We start from the raw sequence: 16139 nt of genomic DNA, 5'->3' as shown, positions 1-16139 counted from the left end.
CTGCAGTTGGATGTTAACAGCAGGGCTCAGGGAACTAACACAGCCTGTCTGGGAGCTTCCCAAGGTGACTGGGGGGGGTCTCTAGCCCTGGTGGGTCTTCCCGTGCAGGTTCAGCTCTCAGCTCTGAGCCTGGTGCCCCGTCCGAGCCCGGCAGCCGTGTCTGGTGCCAGAGCCCGTCTCCTGCCAGGCTGGGCCCACAGAGTCAGCTCTGACAAAGGGCAACTGTTTGGAGGAGTTGTTGTCCTGCTTGGTGTTCCTAATCCGTGGAGTAACTGCTGTGACAAGCATAGTAACTGTCTGCAGTGAGACTGACACATTGGTGCCTTTCAAGTGCAGGGAGCACAACCACCTCCTAAGCCCCTTTTTTTCTTCTTGCCTTTTAAAAATTTTCAAAACCAAGATGAGGAGTCCTGGACAAGTCGTCAGGAGCTGTAGTCACTAAGATGCATTTGGAAATGCTACTTTTAACTGTTTGAGGAGTATCTAGCCCACTTTAGCTATTTATATTATTTTTTAAAATCATATATGAATCCCCACAAGTTCATCTTGCACGTCCTGAGCATTTAGAGAATATATATCCAATTTTGCTCAACATTCCCAGCCTTAGAGAAGAGAGAAGGTCGGATTGCACAGCTGAAAAATGAAATGGTAAGAGGAAGCACATGTCTGCTCCCATCCGTGCAAACTCTGATGTGCACTTAATCACAGACTGGCACTAACTACTTTTTACCTTCACTAGACACTGTGTGGTTGCCCTGCTATTCTCTGAAGCAGACTGCTGTAGTATCCAGAGCACCAGAATGTAGTGCAGGGCTTAGGCAGCTTTTCTGTGTTTGGAGGCATGTCCACCCCGTGGATTTATGTCCTCATCCATCTGCAGCAGTGCAAATTTAGGAATAGATGTGCTGCACTGGTGATTTAGTTGTTTTTATTGCCTCAGATTTGCATCAGAAAACTCCCAATTTAGATCAATGCAGAGTCTGTATTCTAGATTTGCATTTTTGAGCTACTTTCTTGGCATGGAAATCCATTTGGATTTTGATTTACACTGAAAAATTCTTGATATCAAGTGTAGTTTTTTGACATTAAAGGCAATCATTGCATTCCATTTATGATTCCTGCTTACATGTGGCAAATGAGCTAAATGAGCAAAATCTCTATTCAAGTGTCTGTCACTCTGTCAAACTTTTCATTTGCTTATTTGACCATTTCCCTGGGTATTTGAGAAAAACTAAGCAGGAGCTGTGGTTGCAAGACAGGGCAGATGGCATCATAAATACGTAATGGAAATGAAGCCAAACTCCGAGATGGGAGGGTTTGGGGGTGGATGGTGACAGTACAGCTGGATCCAAACCCCTGAAGAGCTGCAGAGCCCTTGGTGCAGCCCCAGCAGGGGGTTATTCCCAGCTCCCACCTTCTTCCCGGCAGCTTGAGCCACATCCCTCAGCTGCCCAACAATGACACAGCTCGGCTTTCACACACAGCTGGGGACACACAGGCTGCTTGTGTGATGGAATTAATGAATTCCAAATTGCTTTCTCTTCTGATGGAGCATCAGAAAAGCAAAGTTTCCTGGGCAGAAAAACAGAGGGAAGAGTGGAGAAGGATTTAATTGCTTTATTTGAATAAACTACATCAATGTTTAAATTTCTTAATTCCGTGAGAGCTTTGGTATGAAGTGTTTTCAAAGAAGATCTGGAAAGGGTTTGCTCAGAAAATCAAAACTCAACTCTGTTAAACGTCACCTCTCTGCTGTTTTTCCTCTTTTTGAAGAGGGCTTAGCTCTCAGTGGTTGTGCTCCTTCGTGCCCACCAGCTGGCTGGAGGTGAGGCAGGAAATGCCCGTTCGCCAGTGCCTCTTCGACTGGTGCTTCTCACCTCCCTTCCTCCCTCAAAACCAAAACTATTTTTGTGGCACTGACAAAACAGGATGGTGGAGCAGTTAGACAGTAACCTGTTCAGAAGCTGCCTGTGAGACGCTTGGCATGTGTGGAGGTCATGTTTCTTTTCATTTTTTTTTCTTTTCTTTTTTCCTCTGTTCTTTTTGACATTTTTCTGCCTTATTTTCATTCCTTGCTTTCTAGTAAGCAACTTCCACGGAGAACCCCATTCAATGCAGTGTTTATTATGCACAGGAGCTCTGAGATAGGTGTGTTCATCCCCCCTGGGCTGTGTTGTAGCACTCTTAGGAGGTTACCTGAATTTTTCCTAAGTGCAGTGTAGGGACACTGTAGAGAGCAGCAGATTGAAAATCTTGAGCTGGGCAGGTTAGAGAGCAAGAAACAGCAGGGCAGACACAGCCCAGAAGTGGGGAGAGGAGCTGCTCCCCAAGGCTTTGATCGAATGTGTCAAGGGTTCTGGACATGCAGCTGCTTCAGACCTGGGCAGCACTAACCCAGAGCAGCACAGGAGAGGCTGGAAGGCAGCACATGAAGCCATTTGAACTGGTCAGTTGGCCTTTCGCCCTTGCAAAGCCCAGCATCCAAACCAAACCCAGTGGAGGTCACAGTTGGGTCCCCCATGACACCCAGCTGGGTGGTGTTTGCAGCTGCTGGTGGCCAACATGGGATTTATCAGTGTGGAATCAGCCATGACCTGGTTGTTCCTTGGCTGGTAAACTCGATAAGCTCCATGTGTTTGGTTGGATCCATCATGTGTATTTTGCTCGTGGGGCTGGACCCTGGCCAGGCAAGTGGGGGCTGGATCAAATGCCCAAGTGAAGTGATCAGAGTCTGAGAGATGAGTTTGACAGATCTGCCATGTACACAGGGCAGGCACAAGTACCCGTATGCTTTACAGTCCCTGTGAGATCCGTGTGCCCTGCAGTGGGAACTCTCTGCAATGCTCTTGATGCATCTTGAAACGTGGGGCTTTGGCTTACTTTATGACCCAAGAAGTGTGACTCAGCTAATTAATTAATGAAAACCTGAAATTTTGCATAGCATTTTAAGATGAAAAGCGTTGCAAACACTTGTGCATTTCCTCCTAATTCAGTGATAGCATTGATGCATTTAACCAAGCCATTAGGAGCACCTTCAAACAATCTCTGACCTCCTCTGTTCACACATTTTGGACATTGGTCTGCTCCTTACGTAGGCAAATTCTGGTGGCTTCAGTACGAGCAGGGTTTGCCTGAGAAAGTTAATTTAGGTGTTTGGTAAATACACACTTGAACAGGCAGTTTTTGTTTTCATATGTCACAAAGAACTTGTCTTGCTTTTTATAAATTATTGGCTCTCTCTTTGGTTTTGAATAAATTAAATGATTACCTGAATGTATTAGAATTGGAGGTTTTCTGAGTTATCTTTTTTAATTGCCATTTTACATTAAGGGAAACTTTTTCTGAAGTCTTCCTGGGTCACCCAGAAGAACTTTGCCTGTGTTCGATAGAATCCCAGCTGGAAGGGAGGCAGGTGCTGGGATGTGGTGGTAGAGCAGCAGGAGCTTTGGGGAGATGGGGCTGGGATTGCTCTTCAGGCTCTTGGTGCTGCATGTTCCCAGATCCTGCCCTCAGCCTGATGCATTTTGTGTAAATGAGTGCTTAGAATGACTCTATGAGACACATTGAATTTTATGCCACAGCTGGAGAAACTTAATTGAAACTGTGGGCAAGTGTATGTCATTTTTGATTTAACATTTTCCCCTCACCCCCGTACCCCTCACCCCAACCAAAATCCTTCGTGGAGTCAGATTGTTGCTGTAGCTTTGTGAACCCCTCTTCTAATGTTTAAACAAGTGCTGAAAAGAGACATTTACGGAATATTTAAAATGTGGAAAAATTGCTTCCCAATATTTTTGACAGAGAGAGACTGAGAACACACAGCATTGAATCATCAGGAAAATTGAAGATTTCCCCTGAACAACATTGGGATTTTACAGCAGAGGACTTGAAAGACCTTGGAGAAATTGGACGAGGCGCTTATGGTTCTGTCAACAAAATGGTCCACAAACCAAGTGGGCAAATTATGGCAGTTAAAGTAGGTGATGCCCATCCTTACATTTGTACTTTAGTCCGTTGGGATGCTGTGTGATGGAGAATTAGGGTTCTTCCATCTAGCACCCATCTACTGCTCTGTTCTATTTATTTCTGGTGTAAAGGCTACTGTTTGCTGAAAATACAGTGTATAATGGGCATGTTTTCAAGTGATTTGTGATGTTCTCATAATTGCTGTGCCCTTTTGAAAATGTCTATCAGGAACCTGCTGTTCTGAGGGGATCACATCTCTGGAGACTGATGATGGGGCATGGGCCTTTCACCTCTGGGTCACTGGTTCAGGTACAGCCTAGGCTGGTGGGAGACACACCTTGACGTCTCACAGCTTCTTGGTGTCTTTTGTGAACTAAAGTAGAGACTTAAAATTAGCTCTTTAAGTCAGCATGTGCCATGGTGTGGCCTCATCAGGAGGAACTAGAATGGAGTGGATGTCTTCTAGGGAGTGTTGTGCTCTTGCTGGTGTATGTCTGCTTTGTACTTAACCTGTTCCAGAGATGGAAAGTGTAGCAGTTTTTTGGACTGTCTGTTTTCTACTTTATGCTACCCAAAAACTCACCTTAAACCCAGAAACAATACTCGGCCTCCTCTCCCAGCTGGACAGTACAGAGTATTCTGTCTTGCCACAGCAGGGCTGCTCAATGGGCATCTTTGAGGATCTGCTTGTCCATGGAGGAGGGCAGCGCCCATTCTCTCTCTCTCCGATCCTTTCCCTTGCTCATTGCAGCTGGCAGATGACATTCATCTTTAACTCTGTCAGTAAGATCAACTATAAGTGCACTCATGGCTCCCAGGAAAGAGCAGAAGTGAGCTATGTAGGAGTCTCTGTTGCTGTCTTTTCCAACTCTCTCTGTCTTCTTTGGAATACTGCCTGATCTGATCTGGAGACATTCGCCCCTGCTGGTCTCACGGGGCCAGGCGGACTTATCTCAGCCCAGCTCCAGCTGCTGTGAATATCGAAACCTGTCTCTAGTGTGTCAGGTTACTGGAGTAACCCTCATCCTTTGATCTTCTCCAGTAAATACTGACTTTGTCACAGCAGTGGTATCACTGGTTAGGTCTCCGAGTGTTTTGGATCACCATGCAGTGGTGTTTCAACCTGGATTCGAATCCCTAAAAGTCTCCAGTGGAGCTAGAGGTTGCCTGTAGCTAAAGGCTCTTTTCTTTCAGTTGCCTTTGGTAGAGCTCATGGGTGTAGTTTGCAGATGATGGGTTGAAAATCATTTGTGTAATGAAGTAATGCCCGGGCACCTCCAGCTTCTTAAACCCAGTGTGTGTGAGCTGGGTACCTGTAGTTTTGCTACTCTACCCCTGGTAGCCATGGGTATGAGGAAGGCACATGCCCATAGCTGAGTGGCTGCTGTCTGGAGCCTGCAGTGGGTACAGCCATGCGGAGAAGGGCACTTTGATGGATTAGCTCGTGTCATGGAGGAGAATTGTCTGCTGGCACAGGGATTCTCTTGTTCCAGACTGTTTGCATGAGGACTTGTCAGCATCGTAGGTGAATGTTGTCAGTGTCAAGGGCCTGTGCTGAGGTACAGCTCCCATCTGGGAGGCAGAAGGCACCAGGGCTGTGTCCCTGAGGCACAGGGCTGGAGATGATGTGGCACAGCATGTTGAGCTGCCTTCCCAGAGAAGGAGAGGTGTTCTGAGCCTCAGGAGGGTGCTGGGCTTGGGGACTCACTTTAAAAGAAGTAAAACCCGATTGTTTTACAATGACTAAATTGTGAACTGTTCAAAGTTGTGGGCTGAGCTGGTACCACCTTCTTTTCTCTGACCCCACTTCTCTTGGGCAAGGGTGGCTAGACCTGCTGGGGAAGGAAGGTAGGAGGGTCTGTGCAACAGTATAATTTTTAAAATGGTAGAGGTAAGAGACTGTTCTCTTTGTCCCAGTGGGGATAAGACATGAAACTGGGCAAAGGAACACCTGTGGGTGGAACAGTCAGTGAGGTCTCCAAGGCAGCAGCAGCAATTCACCAGTGTGGATGGTGCAGGTCTTTGAGATGAGGTTTCATGATGGGGCTGAGCTTGGTAGTGACTCATTCATCCCACACTCCTCAGACTTTTCTTTCTCAGATTGCTGCTTTTGGGGCAGCCAAGATTGTGCAATAATCTCCCTGCTCTGCTCTATCTCAGTCTGCCCTACAGGCCATCCGTGTTTAAGGCTGTTCCCCTCCTGCTCTCTCTGTTTCTCTCAAGCCTCTGGTCTCTTGACAGCAGAACTGTTGCCTTCAAATCCTGTTCCCAACTCCTTCCTCTGGCTTTTTGTAGCCTATCATGCCTTTACACAAGGAATAATTCCTTGAAGCTTTCCTCCTGTTTGATGTCTGTGGTACCAGTGCTGGGCATGGCTTCTGTGCCCCAGGACTCCCCCCAGCACGGCCTTTTTGCTGCACTTCCTGGCAGTATTTCTTACCACTGCAGGAAAATCATTCCTGAGTGCTGAAATATCACCAAAATAACTTGAGATCTGCAGGCAGAGGCACCGTTTTCTTCCATTTTTCTTCTTTATGCATTTTGCTCCCATCAGCCCCTGGGTCCTGGCAGATGCAGTCCTGACACCTTCAATGTGAGTGTCTCGCTGCTGGCATGAGCAGGGCTGCCAGGCCCTGGATGAGTCAGGCAGCTTTCGTCTGTGCTCCAGAGTCAGTGGCAAAGGAGGAAAATGAGCCTAAAATGAGCCTCGTTGTGTTGCTGGCTGAAACCACTACAGCAAAGCTTCAGCTGCTGGAGCATGGCTGGGCTGATGAGCTCTTGTCCCCAGTCCTGCTTGTCCCTCTCCTTCAGCCTTTGTCATTCTGTCCCTCTGTGAATACCTTTTTCAATGACAAAAAGACATTATGTACCTCTTTGGCAATAGGCTGGAGTGGGCTGCAGGAGAAGGGATCTGGTGCTCCTGAGGTTGCCACCTGCAATTGCTTGTGCATCCCTTACCCTTTCAGCCACAGAGAGCCTCTTCCTAGGGCCATCAAGAAGAGAGGGAGAGGATGAGGAAAGAAGAATCCAGCTCAACAGGTTTTGTGTTCAAACCTTTCTCATTTTTGCCCGTGGAAAGTGCTTTATTATAATGTTTTTCAAATCTTCCAAATTTTTATTTCCAAATAAAAATCAATCCTCTCATTCATTAGGTCCCTTCCTCTCAGATCTCCCTGGAGTTGCACAGTCCCTGTTTCCTCTGAGTCAGCTACCATCTCAGAGGCACCAGCTCTCTGTGATGTTGCCTGATTACATTTCCAGTTTCACCCAGTATTCTTTAATTTTGCTTCTGGTTTCTTGTTTTCATGTTAGCTTTTCCCAGTCTGGGGCAGTTTGTAAGTGACTTGTCACTAATGTCCTGGGCTTCTCCACTCTAGAGCCCTGGTCCCTTCTCAGGACCTGCTCCAATGCTGTCACTCTGGTTTTGTCCCAGGGGCTTCACGGTCAGTGCAATTCTTCAGCTCCTTTTGTATTTGCCCTCCAGCAACACCACGTGGTGTGATCCCAGCTGCTCCAGGGACTGTGCATCTTGTTCCACGAGGGTACCACAAATCTGAGGCACGTTGGAGGAACCATAGAGAAGCTGCATTTTATTTGGGTGAAATAGTTTTCTTGGGAAGCTCACCCACCGCTGGGAGGTTTATTTCTGTCCCGAGGTTTCCTCCTGGCCCTGGTGATAGTTCACATGAAAAAAGGTGCTTTAAAAGATCCTTGGAATATGGATATAAAAGTACGTAAATAAAAAAAAAAAGACCAAACCAGAATGAATGCTGGGGAGCATTCTCCCAGTTGGAGCAGGATTCTCTGCTTTGCACTGAAATACTGTACATGGTGTGGGTTTTGTTAGCCAGGGTACTTCACAAGACCTCTAGAAGGCTGGGAAAACTGCTTGTTTGAAGAGTTCCTAAAATAAATCAGCAAATATTTAGAATAGCCCGGCTTTGCTGTGTTGGATGGCTCCTGTGCAGGTCAGGAGCCCTAACACAGCAGTGTCCTGAGCCTCAGGCTCAGGGAGGAGCTCTTCACCACCTGTTCTTCCCCCTCAGTCCTCTCAGCCCTTTCTGCCCTGCAGCAGGGAATGCCTGGGACATCTGGGGTTCACTACCAGCAGCTTCTGCCAGTTTCTTTTCAACCAGTTCAGCTATCTGAGAAATACATCACCAGGAGACGAGTAGTGTGGTGTGTGCTTTGGTTGACCTTCAAGTTTCTTATCACGACCCCATGGAAACATCTTGCACCTCTCTCTAGTTGAATTATGTTTCTGTCAGACATGGTTACAGCTGGGAAGAGGGCATTTGTCCACAGTGTTCAGTTTTTTCCCACTCCAAAAGAAGTGATTTTCAGCTCTATGCCAGAATTTTCGTTATCTCCCAATATCTGTTTTATAAACCAGCCCAGCTGATTTAGTCCCACTCTGCAATATTGTCTAGTCCAGCCTGCAGTTCCAGTCAGTGTCCTTAGCCATTGTTGCTGGTTTAGTCTAGCAATAGTTTTTACCTGCTCTGCTTCTGCTCTAAACTTGCCCTAAGAAAATTAAAAGCATTTTCAAGATCAGTAGAGTAATCAGAGATGTCAGACCCATGGGTTGTCCCTGGTCTTCCTGGAGGAGCCAGGAAGCCACGGAGTCATTTCTTGTTAGGAGCACAGTGTCTTGGGGCCTTATTGCAAACAATGGTTGTGCATTCTTTGCACAACTCGGTGCCCTCTCCCAAATTGACACCTTCAGAATTTTCTGTTTGTCATCTCTTTGGGTCTGCTGACTGAGAGTCAGGGAAACTAGTGCTCCTAGCCCTGCTGGTGAGGGAGGAGGTCAATGAGTAAGGGTTGAAAAGGAAATGGTAGAGAGTGAGAACCTCATCACAGGAGATGGGAAACTAGTTGTGATCTACTTCAGTGTGCATTAAATGTGTTTCAGATGGGTAGACAGATATTCTCATCCTCAGCAGTGGCTGGGCAAACTCCTTTTTTCCTGCTGATTTAGTGTCCCCAGTCATTGCCATCCCCTGGGAGCACTACTTCTCCAGTGACACTGCCAGGCACTGCTGTGCTGAGCTTTCTGCTAAGGACACAGGTGAGCCCCATGCTCAGGACAGTGCTGGGTTGTCTCACAGCTCGAGTTGGGTTTCAGTCTGGTGTTTATAGCTTTTTTTATTTTCTTTTTTTTTTTTAACTGGTCACTTTCCTTTGCTCCTGAATCTTTCTGTGTGAGAATTGGGCTGGATGGTGTCTCTTCTGTTTTGGGTTTGGTTTCTGGGATCTGTTTTTAAATTCCAGAGTGGCACAACCCACAGCACAGATTATCCTTTTGCTGCTGATGCTGATCAGAGCTCTTGTTCTTGATGTCAGAAGGCTTTGTCCTAACCTGTGTTTGTATTAAAAGTGCTGGAGAATTTTCTCCTGGAAGATTTGATCCAGTTTAAATTTGAGGTCAACAAGGAATTGTTAAAAAAGAGACTTTCCATAAGCCTCTACTACAAACCTCTCTTTTCCATCTGTATCTTGTTTGGCCCTGAAGTCACTTGTCAGTGACTTGTCAGTGAGTGCCCACAGGAGTGACCAGGCTGAGCAGTGCAAGGCCTGAGTCAGACCCTGCCCATCCCTGTCTCGAATGCTGCCTTCGAGGAGCTGCCTCACCTTGTGTCTTCCTTCCCTGCCGTGTCCCATGTTCCTGGGGGAGTCTGCCTGTGGGAGATGCTGCAGTATCTTGCACTATTCCTTGGATTTTGGTAGCACGTTGATTCGTGGCTCATGTGGCTCATGTTTGGCCAGTGACTGCTGTTGACTTCACTCACCGTTGGCTGTTCCTTCCCTGTTCCGCTGGTGAATGCTGGTTCCTCATGGTGGACTGGGAGTGCTGGGCTGCAGCAGGCTCCCTGGCACACTCCAGCTAAACAAAGCCATTTTTCCAGCCTGGGCTGACCCCAGCTCAGCACTGTGCTGCTCCTCAGAGTCCTCCCCTTTGAGTTTGCCAGTCTCCAGCACTCTTGTATGAGACCTCCCAATCTTGTACATGTCATTCCCTTCACTCCCTGAAGCAATATTTGTTGGAGTGTTCATGTTGGCTTCTCAAGGTGTCCTTTGGCTCCCGTGTCTGCCTGGAGCTCTGCCATATAGCTGACCCACCGTCTGTGCTCTGGGTCCTCTGCCTGCCACTCCTCCCTGGGGAGATTGTGTTTGAGAAGAGGAGTGTTTGGGTTCAGTGTTGTTCTGGAGTGCCATTAAAATTTCCTCCACCATCTAGTATATATTTCACATGGTTTCCAGAGCTGGAAAAGTAACAACAGAGAAGGAATGTCAGAGGTGGGAGAAGATGCTGTCCGGGGAAGTTGTGGTGTTTGAGGAGGACACCGTGGGGGTGCCTGTGACAGGATTGTGCAGGTGCAGGGAGAACGCAGAGCAGGGCTGGAGATACTCCCAGATGACCAGGAAAGAGGCTTTTTGGAGTGGGCACAGAATGGGGGGTGTGAGTTACAATATGGAGAAAAGCTCCTTTTCGTGTTGTTCCTCATCAAAAAGGTGACCTTTGCAATGTGGGCCACATCTCAGTGAGAGACTGAACTATTCCTCATAGGTCTCACCACAGTAGCTTTGGCATCCATCGTCTTCTGTGGAGGTCAGAGCACTAGCATTTTCATTTCACACAGTGCTGATGGTTTGTCACCTGGAGAGGGACGTTCAGTCTGTTCGGCCTCCTGAGCGTGGGGTGTCCCAGAGCTTTGTGTGCTGAGGGCACACGGCAAGGAAACAGTCAGACTGCTCTGGCTTTCCTCAGTGACGTCTGAACTCGTGTGAACCACACCTGAACCAGTGACCTAGAGGTGAAGCTTTTCAGTTCCATTCCTGGCCCGTTGCTCCTGTTCTTGCTCTCTTGGTGACCACAGAGTCCCACCCACCCATGGCACTGTGGGGTGTGGATGTGATGGACTGTGTGTGCTGGGCAGGTATCCTGACAGCTTCCCCAAGAACTCTAGAATTAATGGGGTGGGAAAAGGGCAATCTGAACATAGCAATTACTGGTCTAGGCCAAACTAGAACTACTAGAATGTTAAGAACGAGTGCTAAAATACCAAAATATCATGAAACACCAAAGGTAAGGAAAATTAGTGTTGATACTGTCCTCATTTTGTGTGGGCCATCACAAAATAGTCCTAAAGTACATAATCATGCACTGTTTCACATATGGTTCTATATGAATGGTCAACCTTGAAAGTACCTTCGTACACCTGGCCTTGTGCTGGCTGTGTGTGGTCCTGATGCCACCAGCAGTTGCCCATGGGGCCATAGTATCAGTGAAATGGGTGCTGGTGCCTTGCAGATTTTTTCCACGACCTTGCATAATTTTTCTTTCTTGGATATCCACATAGTTTTTGTCCTCGAAGAGGGTCCAGGCTACTTCTCTTGCTTTGAACTTGTCACCAAGTGTTTTTTTAATGGTCTTTCAACATGAGTCACAGCTTCAGGATCACGGATTTCCTCACCTGTGATTCAGAGAATACATAAATTAGTGCAAGATGTTAAATATATCTTTAAAATCACATGAAAAACTGTGAATGGTCTTCTCCATCCTTCGTTTAACCAGCTTCATGTTTGAACATGTACAGTTTTCTATTTTCAAATGTGCATTGTTCTTTCAAGCCCAAATGAGACTTCTCTTTATAGATAGTGTATATATATAGTGTATATATACACACACACATATATATATACACATATTAAGTATCTTTTATGCAGTGTTAATGTTCCCTAGGCCAGTACTAGGTAAAGAATTGTTAGTTTGATGAGAAGAGCTTCCCGGACTGCTGCCCCCCATTAGCATTACCAGAGCAGTGTGTTCCTTGGGTTACATGACAGTCCCTTCTCTCTGTGCCAGCCATGGTGGAGGCTGTGGAAGGAGCCTTTTTGGCTTCTGTACTTAGAAATTTTAAACATAGTGTTCCTTGGTTAAATTTCAAACCAGCCTTCAAGGCCCATTCAGCGTAGCTAAGAACTGTGTGGGAATTCATTTTGAAATGAAAGCCTGGCTGTGGTGTTTTGCTGAAATCTCAGCTCTAATTTCCTTCTGACATCTCATCTGAAAATGTTGATGCTCATGCAAGGACTGAGGGGTTTATAGTCTGATTAAACAGCATTATTCACCTGCTATTTGAGGACACAGCTTAATTCTCTGGAGTGTGTTTGAGCATGCCTGGGGGATTGCCTGCTCTGCTTGGGGCTGGAGTCCCTGGCATGTGTCTCCATCAGCAGGGCTGAGGACACAGTAAGTGATGAAGTCTCTGCCACTCTTCCTCTTTCAGAGAATTCGGTCGACAGTGGATGAAAAAGAACAGAAGCAGCTACTGATGGACCTTGATGTAGTGATGCGAAGCAGTGACTGCCCGTATATTGTTCAGTTTTATGGCGCGCTCTTCAGAGAGGTGGGCATCCCCAAACTTGCTTTGTTTGTAGCACAGTTTGGGTTTTACCTTTTTTTTTTTCCTTTGTAGTTTCCAACCTGTGCTCAGGAGGAGAAAGTTGATTTGTTTTAGGTGTCTTGGCTCTCCACTTTTACTCAAGGGTATTTACCCAGGAGACCCAGATGTCTGGGTGCTGCAGAGCACACACATGCAGTTCCCACATGTTTTCCCGCGTGTCTCTATGTATTCCAGTCTCTCCTGCTTTTCTTCTCTCTGGATGACTCCAGGTCTGTGGCTCCCCTATGCAGTGTGTGCTGCTGGCACCATCTAAGGAGTCTTTCTGCTGTGCCTTTTGCAATCGTTTATGTCTGTCACGTATTGGCCTCATAAGCCACCAACGTGCCTGCAGCAAATGTGGATAGAGCCTTCCCAAATCTTCGTTCGCGAAGCCTCGCCATGATGTGTGCTGCTGGGTTGGGCTCTGGAGCACAGCACTTGGACACAGCTGTGGTTTGTGTTGGTGGCTGTGAGATGTGACCATGGGGAGGCCCTGCACCCCTGTTGGTGTTGTGGTTGCTGTGATGGTACTCACAGCCCCTGTTCCCTGACAGATGTTTGTACATGTCCAGGCTGTGTCAGACACTCCCAGTGGACGCACAGCTGCCTGGAAGCCTTTTGTACCTACAGACTTGTAAGGAAACAAGGGCAGGTGTGCTGGGTCAGACCAAAATCCTGGTTGAGTGTTCTGCCTCTGGCAGTGGCCCACAGGATTTGCATGCAGAAGCTTGTGTGATACTTCACCTCAGCCTCCAGTCATATGGAGCTGAGTGGCTCTTTGATCAGCATGTGCCATCTGTGTGCTTAGTGACTCTTACTGGATTTCTTTTCTATGAAAGTGTTCAGTTTCCCCTTGAATACATGTACATTTTGCATCCATGGTTCTCCCTCAGAGTCACTTCCCTTGTTTATCTACCCCTTGTTTGACTGTCCATCGCCTCAGTTAGAATTGTGGAATTGTTTAGGTCAGAATAAAACCTCTAATATCACAGAGTCCAATCAGTAAACCTAACACTGCCATGTCCTCAAGTGTTACATCTACATATCTTTTAAATGCCTCCAGAGATGGTGGCTCTACCACTGCCCTGGGCAGCCCATTGCAATGCTTGATAACGCTTTTGGTGAAGAAATTTTCCCTGATATCCAACCTGACCTGCTGTGGCACACCTTGAGGCTGTTTCCTCTCATCCTGTTGCTTATTCCCTGGGAGCAGAGCCCAACCCCCACCTGGCTCCACCCTCCTGTCAGGGAGCTGGAGAGAGCAAGAAGGTCCCCCCTGAGCCTCCTTTTCTTCAGGCTGAGCCCCCCCAGCTCCTTCAGCTGCTCCTGGTTCTCCAGACCCTTCCCCAGCTCTGTTCCCTTCTCTGGACACCCTCCAGCCCTTCAACGTCTCTGACAAAGCTGCTCACAAAACAGCAGGTCCGGTAGGGCACTCCCTGGTTGGCTCCCTCACCAGGGAAGTTCTCTGCCACACACTGCAGGAACTTCCTGGACTGTCTCCTCTCTGCTGCCTTGTTTTACCAGTGGACATCTGGTAAGTTGAAGTCCCCCAATGAGAGCAAGGGCTTCTCCCAGCTGCTTATGGAATATTTTGTCTATCTCTTCATCCTGATTGGGTGATCTATGACAGACTCCCACCAGGATAATCTGCCTTGTTGGCCTTCCCCCTGTTCCTTACTCACACACACTCAACCCTGTCGTGACCACCATTCTGCTCCAGGCTCCTCACACACGGGGCCACCTCAGCGCCTCTCCTTCCCTGCCTGTCCCTTGTGAAGAGTTTGCAGCACTCCAGCTGTGCCAGTCATCCCTCCATGCCTCCATGAGGGCAGTTATGTCATATTTTTCTTGCTGTGCAGTGGCTTCCAGCTCCTCCTCTTTGTTGAATGGTTTTGAATTTTCATCCTGCTGTTTTGAGTGCTCCCATTGCTATTGAGCTTTGAATGACCAGTAAAAGCAGTTGGAAAGCTGGTCTTTTCCATGCAGCCTGGCCAGTGTCATGCTGTGGTTGGAGGTCAGACATCAGGCTGAGCCGAGTCTGTTCAGTCCAGGTAGGAGAAGAGCCATTGATCGCTGCTGAGCAGTTTGGTCCCTTTGCAAGAACAGGAGTTTTGGAGAAGATTAGTGCCCAAACCTGACTGCTGCCTCTCCTTCCTCCTGCAGCTCTCCTGCGGGCTTGGATTATCCCTACTCCTGTAATTGCTCCAGTGTTGAAGCTGCGACAGTATAGGAGGATGGACATGGAACTCTTACCTGTTTTCCACCACTTCAGCACAAACCCAATACCTGTGCTCAAGGGAAGAAGGAAAATAAAGACATAATGGTTGCTGGTAGTCTTTGGGGGTTATCAGGCATAGCAGCCTGTGTGGAGTCTTGTGGGGCTTTACTGGGGAACTGTTAGAGAGAAGGTCAGTGTTGTAGCTAAAGCCCAAAACTGGGGCTGAATATTCAATTCCTACTTCTAGAGAGTCTGCCTCTGTAATTGTGTCAGGTCACTCCTCTGGCTTTAAATCTCAGTCCCTAAAATAAGGATGATAATCCTTACTTTTCCCATGCTCTGCTTTTTCTGATCTGTTTGAACACTGAGCCCAAAGGCATACATCTGCCTCCAAAGGTGTAACCAAACTGACTCTCGCATGCTGGAACATCAGAACCATGCTTGATTCTGCAAATAGTGGTCGCCCTGAGCATCGCTCTGCCCTAATCGCTCACGAACTATCACGTCTCAACATCGACATTGCCGCTCTCAGTGAAGTTCGCCTTCATGAGGAGGCAGCCTCAGAGAACATGGTGCCGGTTACACACTCTTTTGGTCAGGTAAGCCCAGAACCGAAAGGCATCTCTCAGGAGTCGGCTTCATGATCAAAAACTCTATTGTTCCTAAACTCGAAAATCTGCCAACAGGTCGTTCTGACCAAATTATCTCCCTATGCCTTCCACTACACAACAAGCAACACGTTGTCCTCTTTAGTATATACGCCCCAACTCTCCAAGCTGACCCTGCTGAAAAAGATAAATTCTACACGAACCTGCGCCGCCTTACCCAGGAGGTTCCTGCAGATGATAAGATCATTATCCTTGGTGATTTCAACGTCAGAGTAGGAAAGAATTTTGAAGCCTGGAAAGGAATATTAGGCAAGCATGGTGTTGGAAGCTGCAACGATAATGGTCGACTTCTGCTAGAATTCTGTGCGGAGCAACAGCTCACCATCACTAACACTATGTTTCAGCAGAAAAATAGTCTGAAGACAACCTGGATGCATCCTAGATCTAAGCATTGGCATCTCATTGATTATGTCTTGGTGTGTCGGAGGGATGTCTGCGAAGTCCACCACACCCGCGTGATGCCCAGTGCAGAATGCCAAACAGACCATCAGCTTGTGCGCTGCAAACTTAACCTCAATCTTAAGTTCAAACCAAAAAGGGGCAGTATCCCAAGGAGGAGACTCCAAGTTAGCAATCTCCAATCAGCCACAGTGAGAGACAGATTCCAGGCAAACTTCAAACTAGGCTTGAAAATCATTCTATAGATTCTTTAGGTCCCTCTCCTGAAACACTCTGGCACCATATTAAAAACAGCATCCTGCAGTCCTCTGAAGAATTTTTAGGGTTCTCCTTCAAGAAGAACAAGGACTGGTTTGATGAAAACAATCAAGAGATCCAGGATTTGTTGAGGAAGAAGAGAACTGCCCACAAGCACACCTTGCACTGCCATCGTGGCAC

The 16139-nt window shown here is 47.3% G+C and overlaps 1 protein-coding gene and 1 long non-coding RNA gene across 3 annotated transcripts in view; both read left to right on the top strand.

The window, feature by feature from the left end:
* The window catches only part of MAP2K4 (mitogen-activated protein kinase kinase 4), a 61118-nt gene that overhangs the window by 14185 nt on the left and 30794 nt on the right, over positions 1 to 16139 (top strand). The window contains exons 2-3 of one of the 2 annotated variants that reach the window (XM_017835971.1): positions 3802 to 3976; positions 12261 to 12380. In XM_017835971.1, the coding sequence (XP_017691460.1) occupies positions 3938 to 3976; positions 12261 to 12380 (159 nt within the window). In that variant the 5' untranslated portion in view covers positions 3802 to 3937. The remainder of the gene's footprint in view (positions 1 to 3801; positions 3977 to 12260; positions 12381 to 16139) is intronic. The other variant, XM_017835972.1, reaches the window with a different exon arrangement.
* On the top strand, positions 13897 to 14749 carry LOC108507752. Its single transcript, XR_001878257.1, has 2 exons — positions 13897 to 13950; positions 14580 to 14749. It is a non-coding gene; the product is annotated as an uncharacterized LOC108507752 (long non-coding RNA).

Source organism: Lepidothrix coronata, unplaced genomic scaffold (assembly GCF_001604755.1).
Source record: "Lepidothrix coronata isolate B3197 unplaced genomic scaffold, Lepidothrix_coronata-1.0 Scaffold267, whole genome shotgun sequence".
Classification (NCBI taxonomy): Eukaryota; Metazoa; Chordata; class Aves; order Passeriformes; family Pipridae; genus Lepidothrix; species Lepidothrix coronata.
This window is presented reverse-complemented; position numbering and strand designations above follow the sequence as displayed.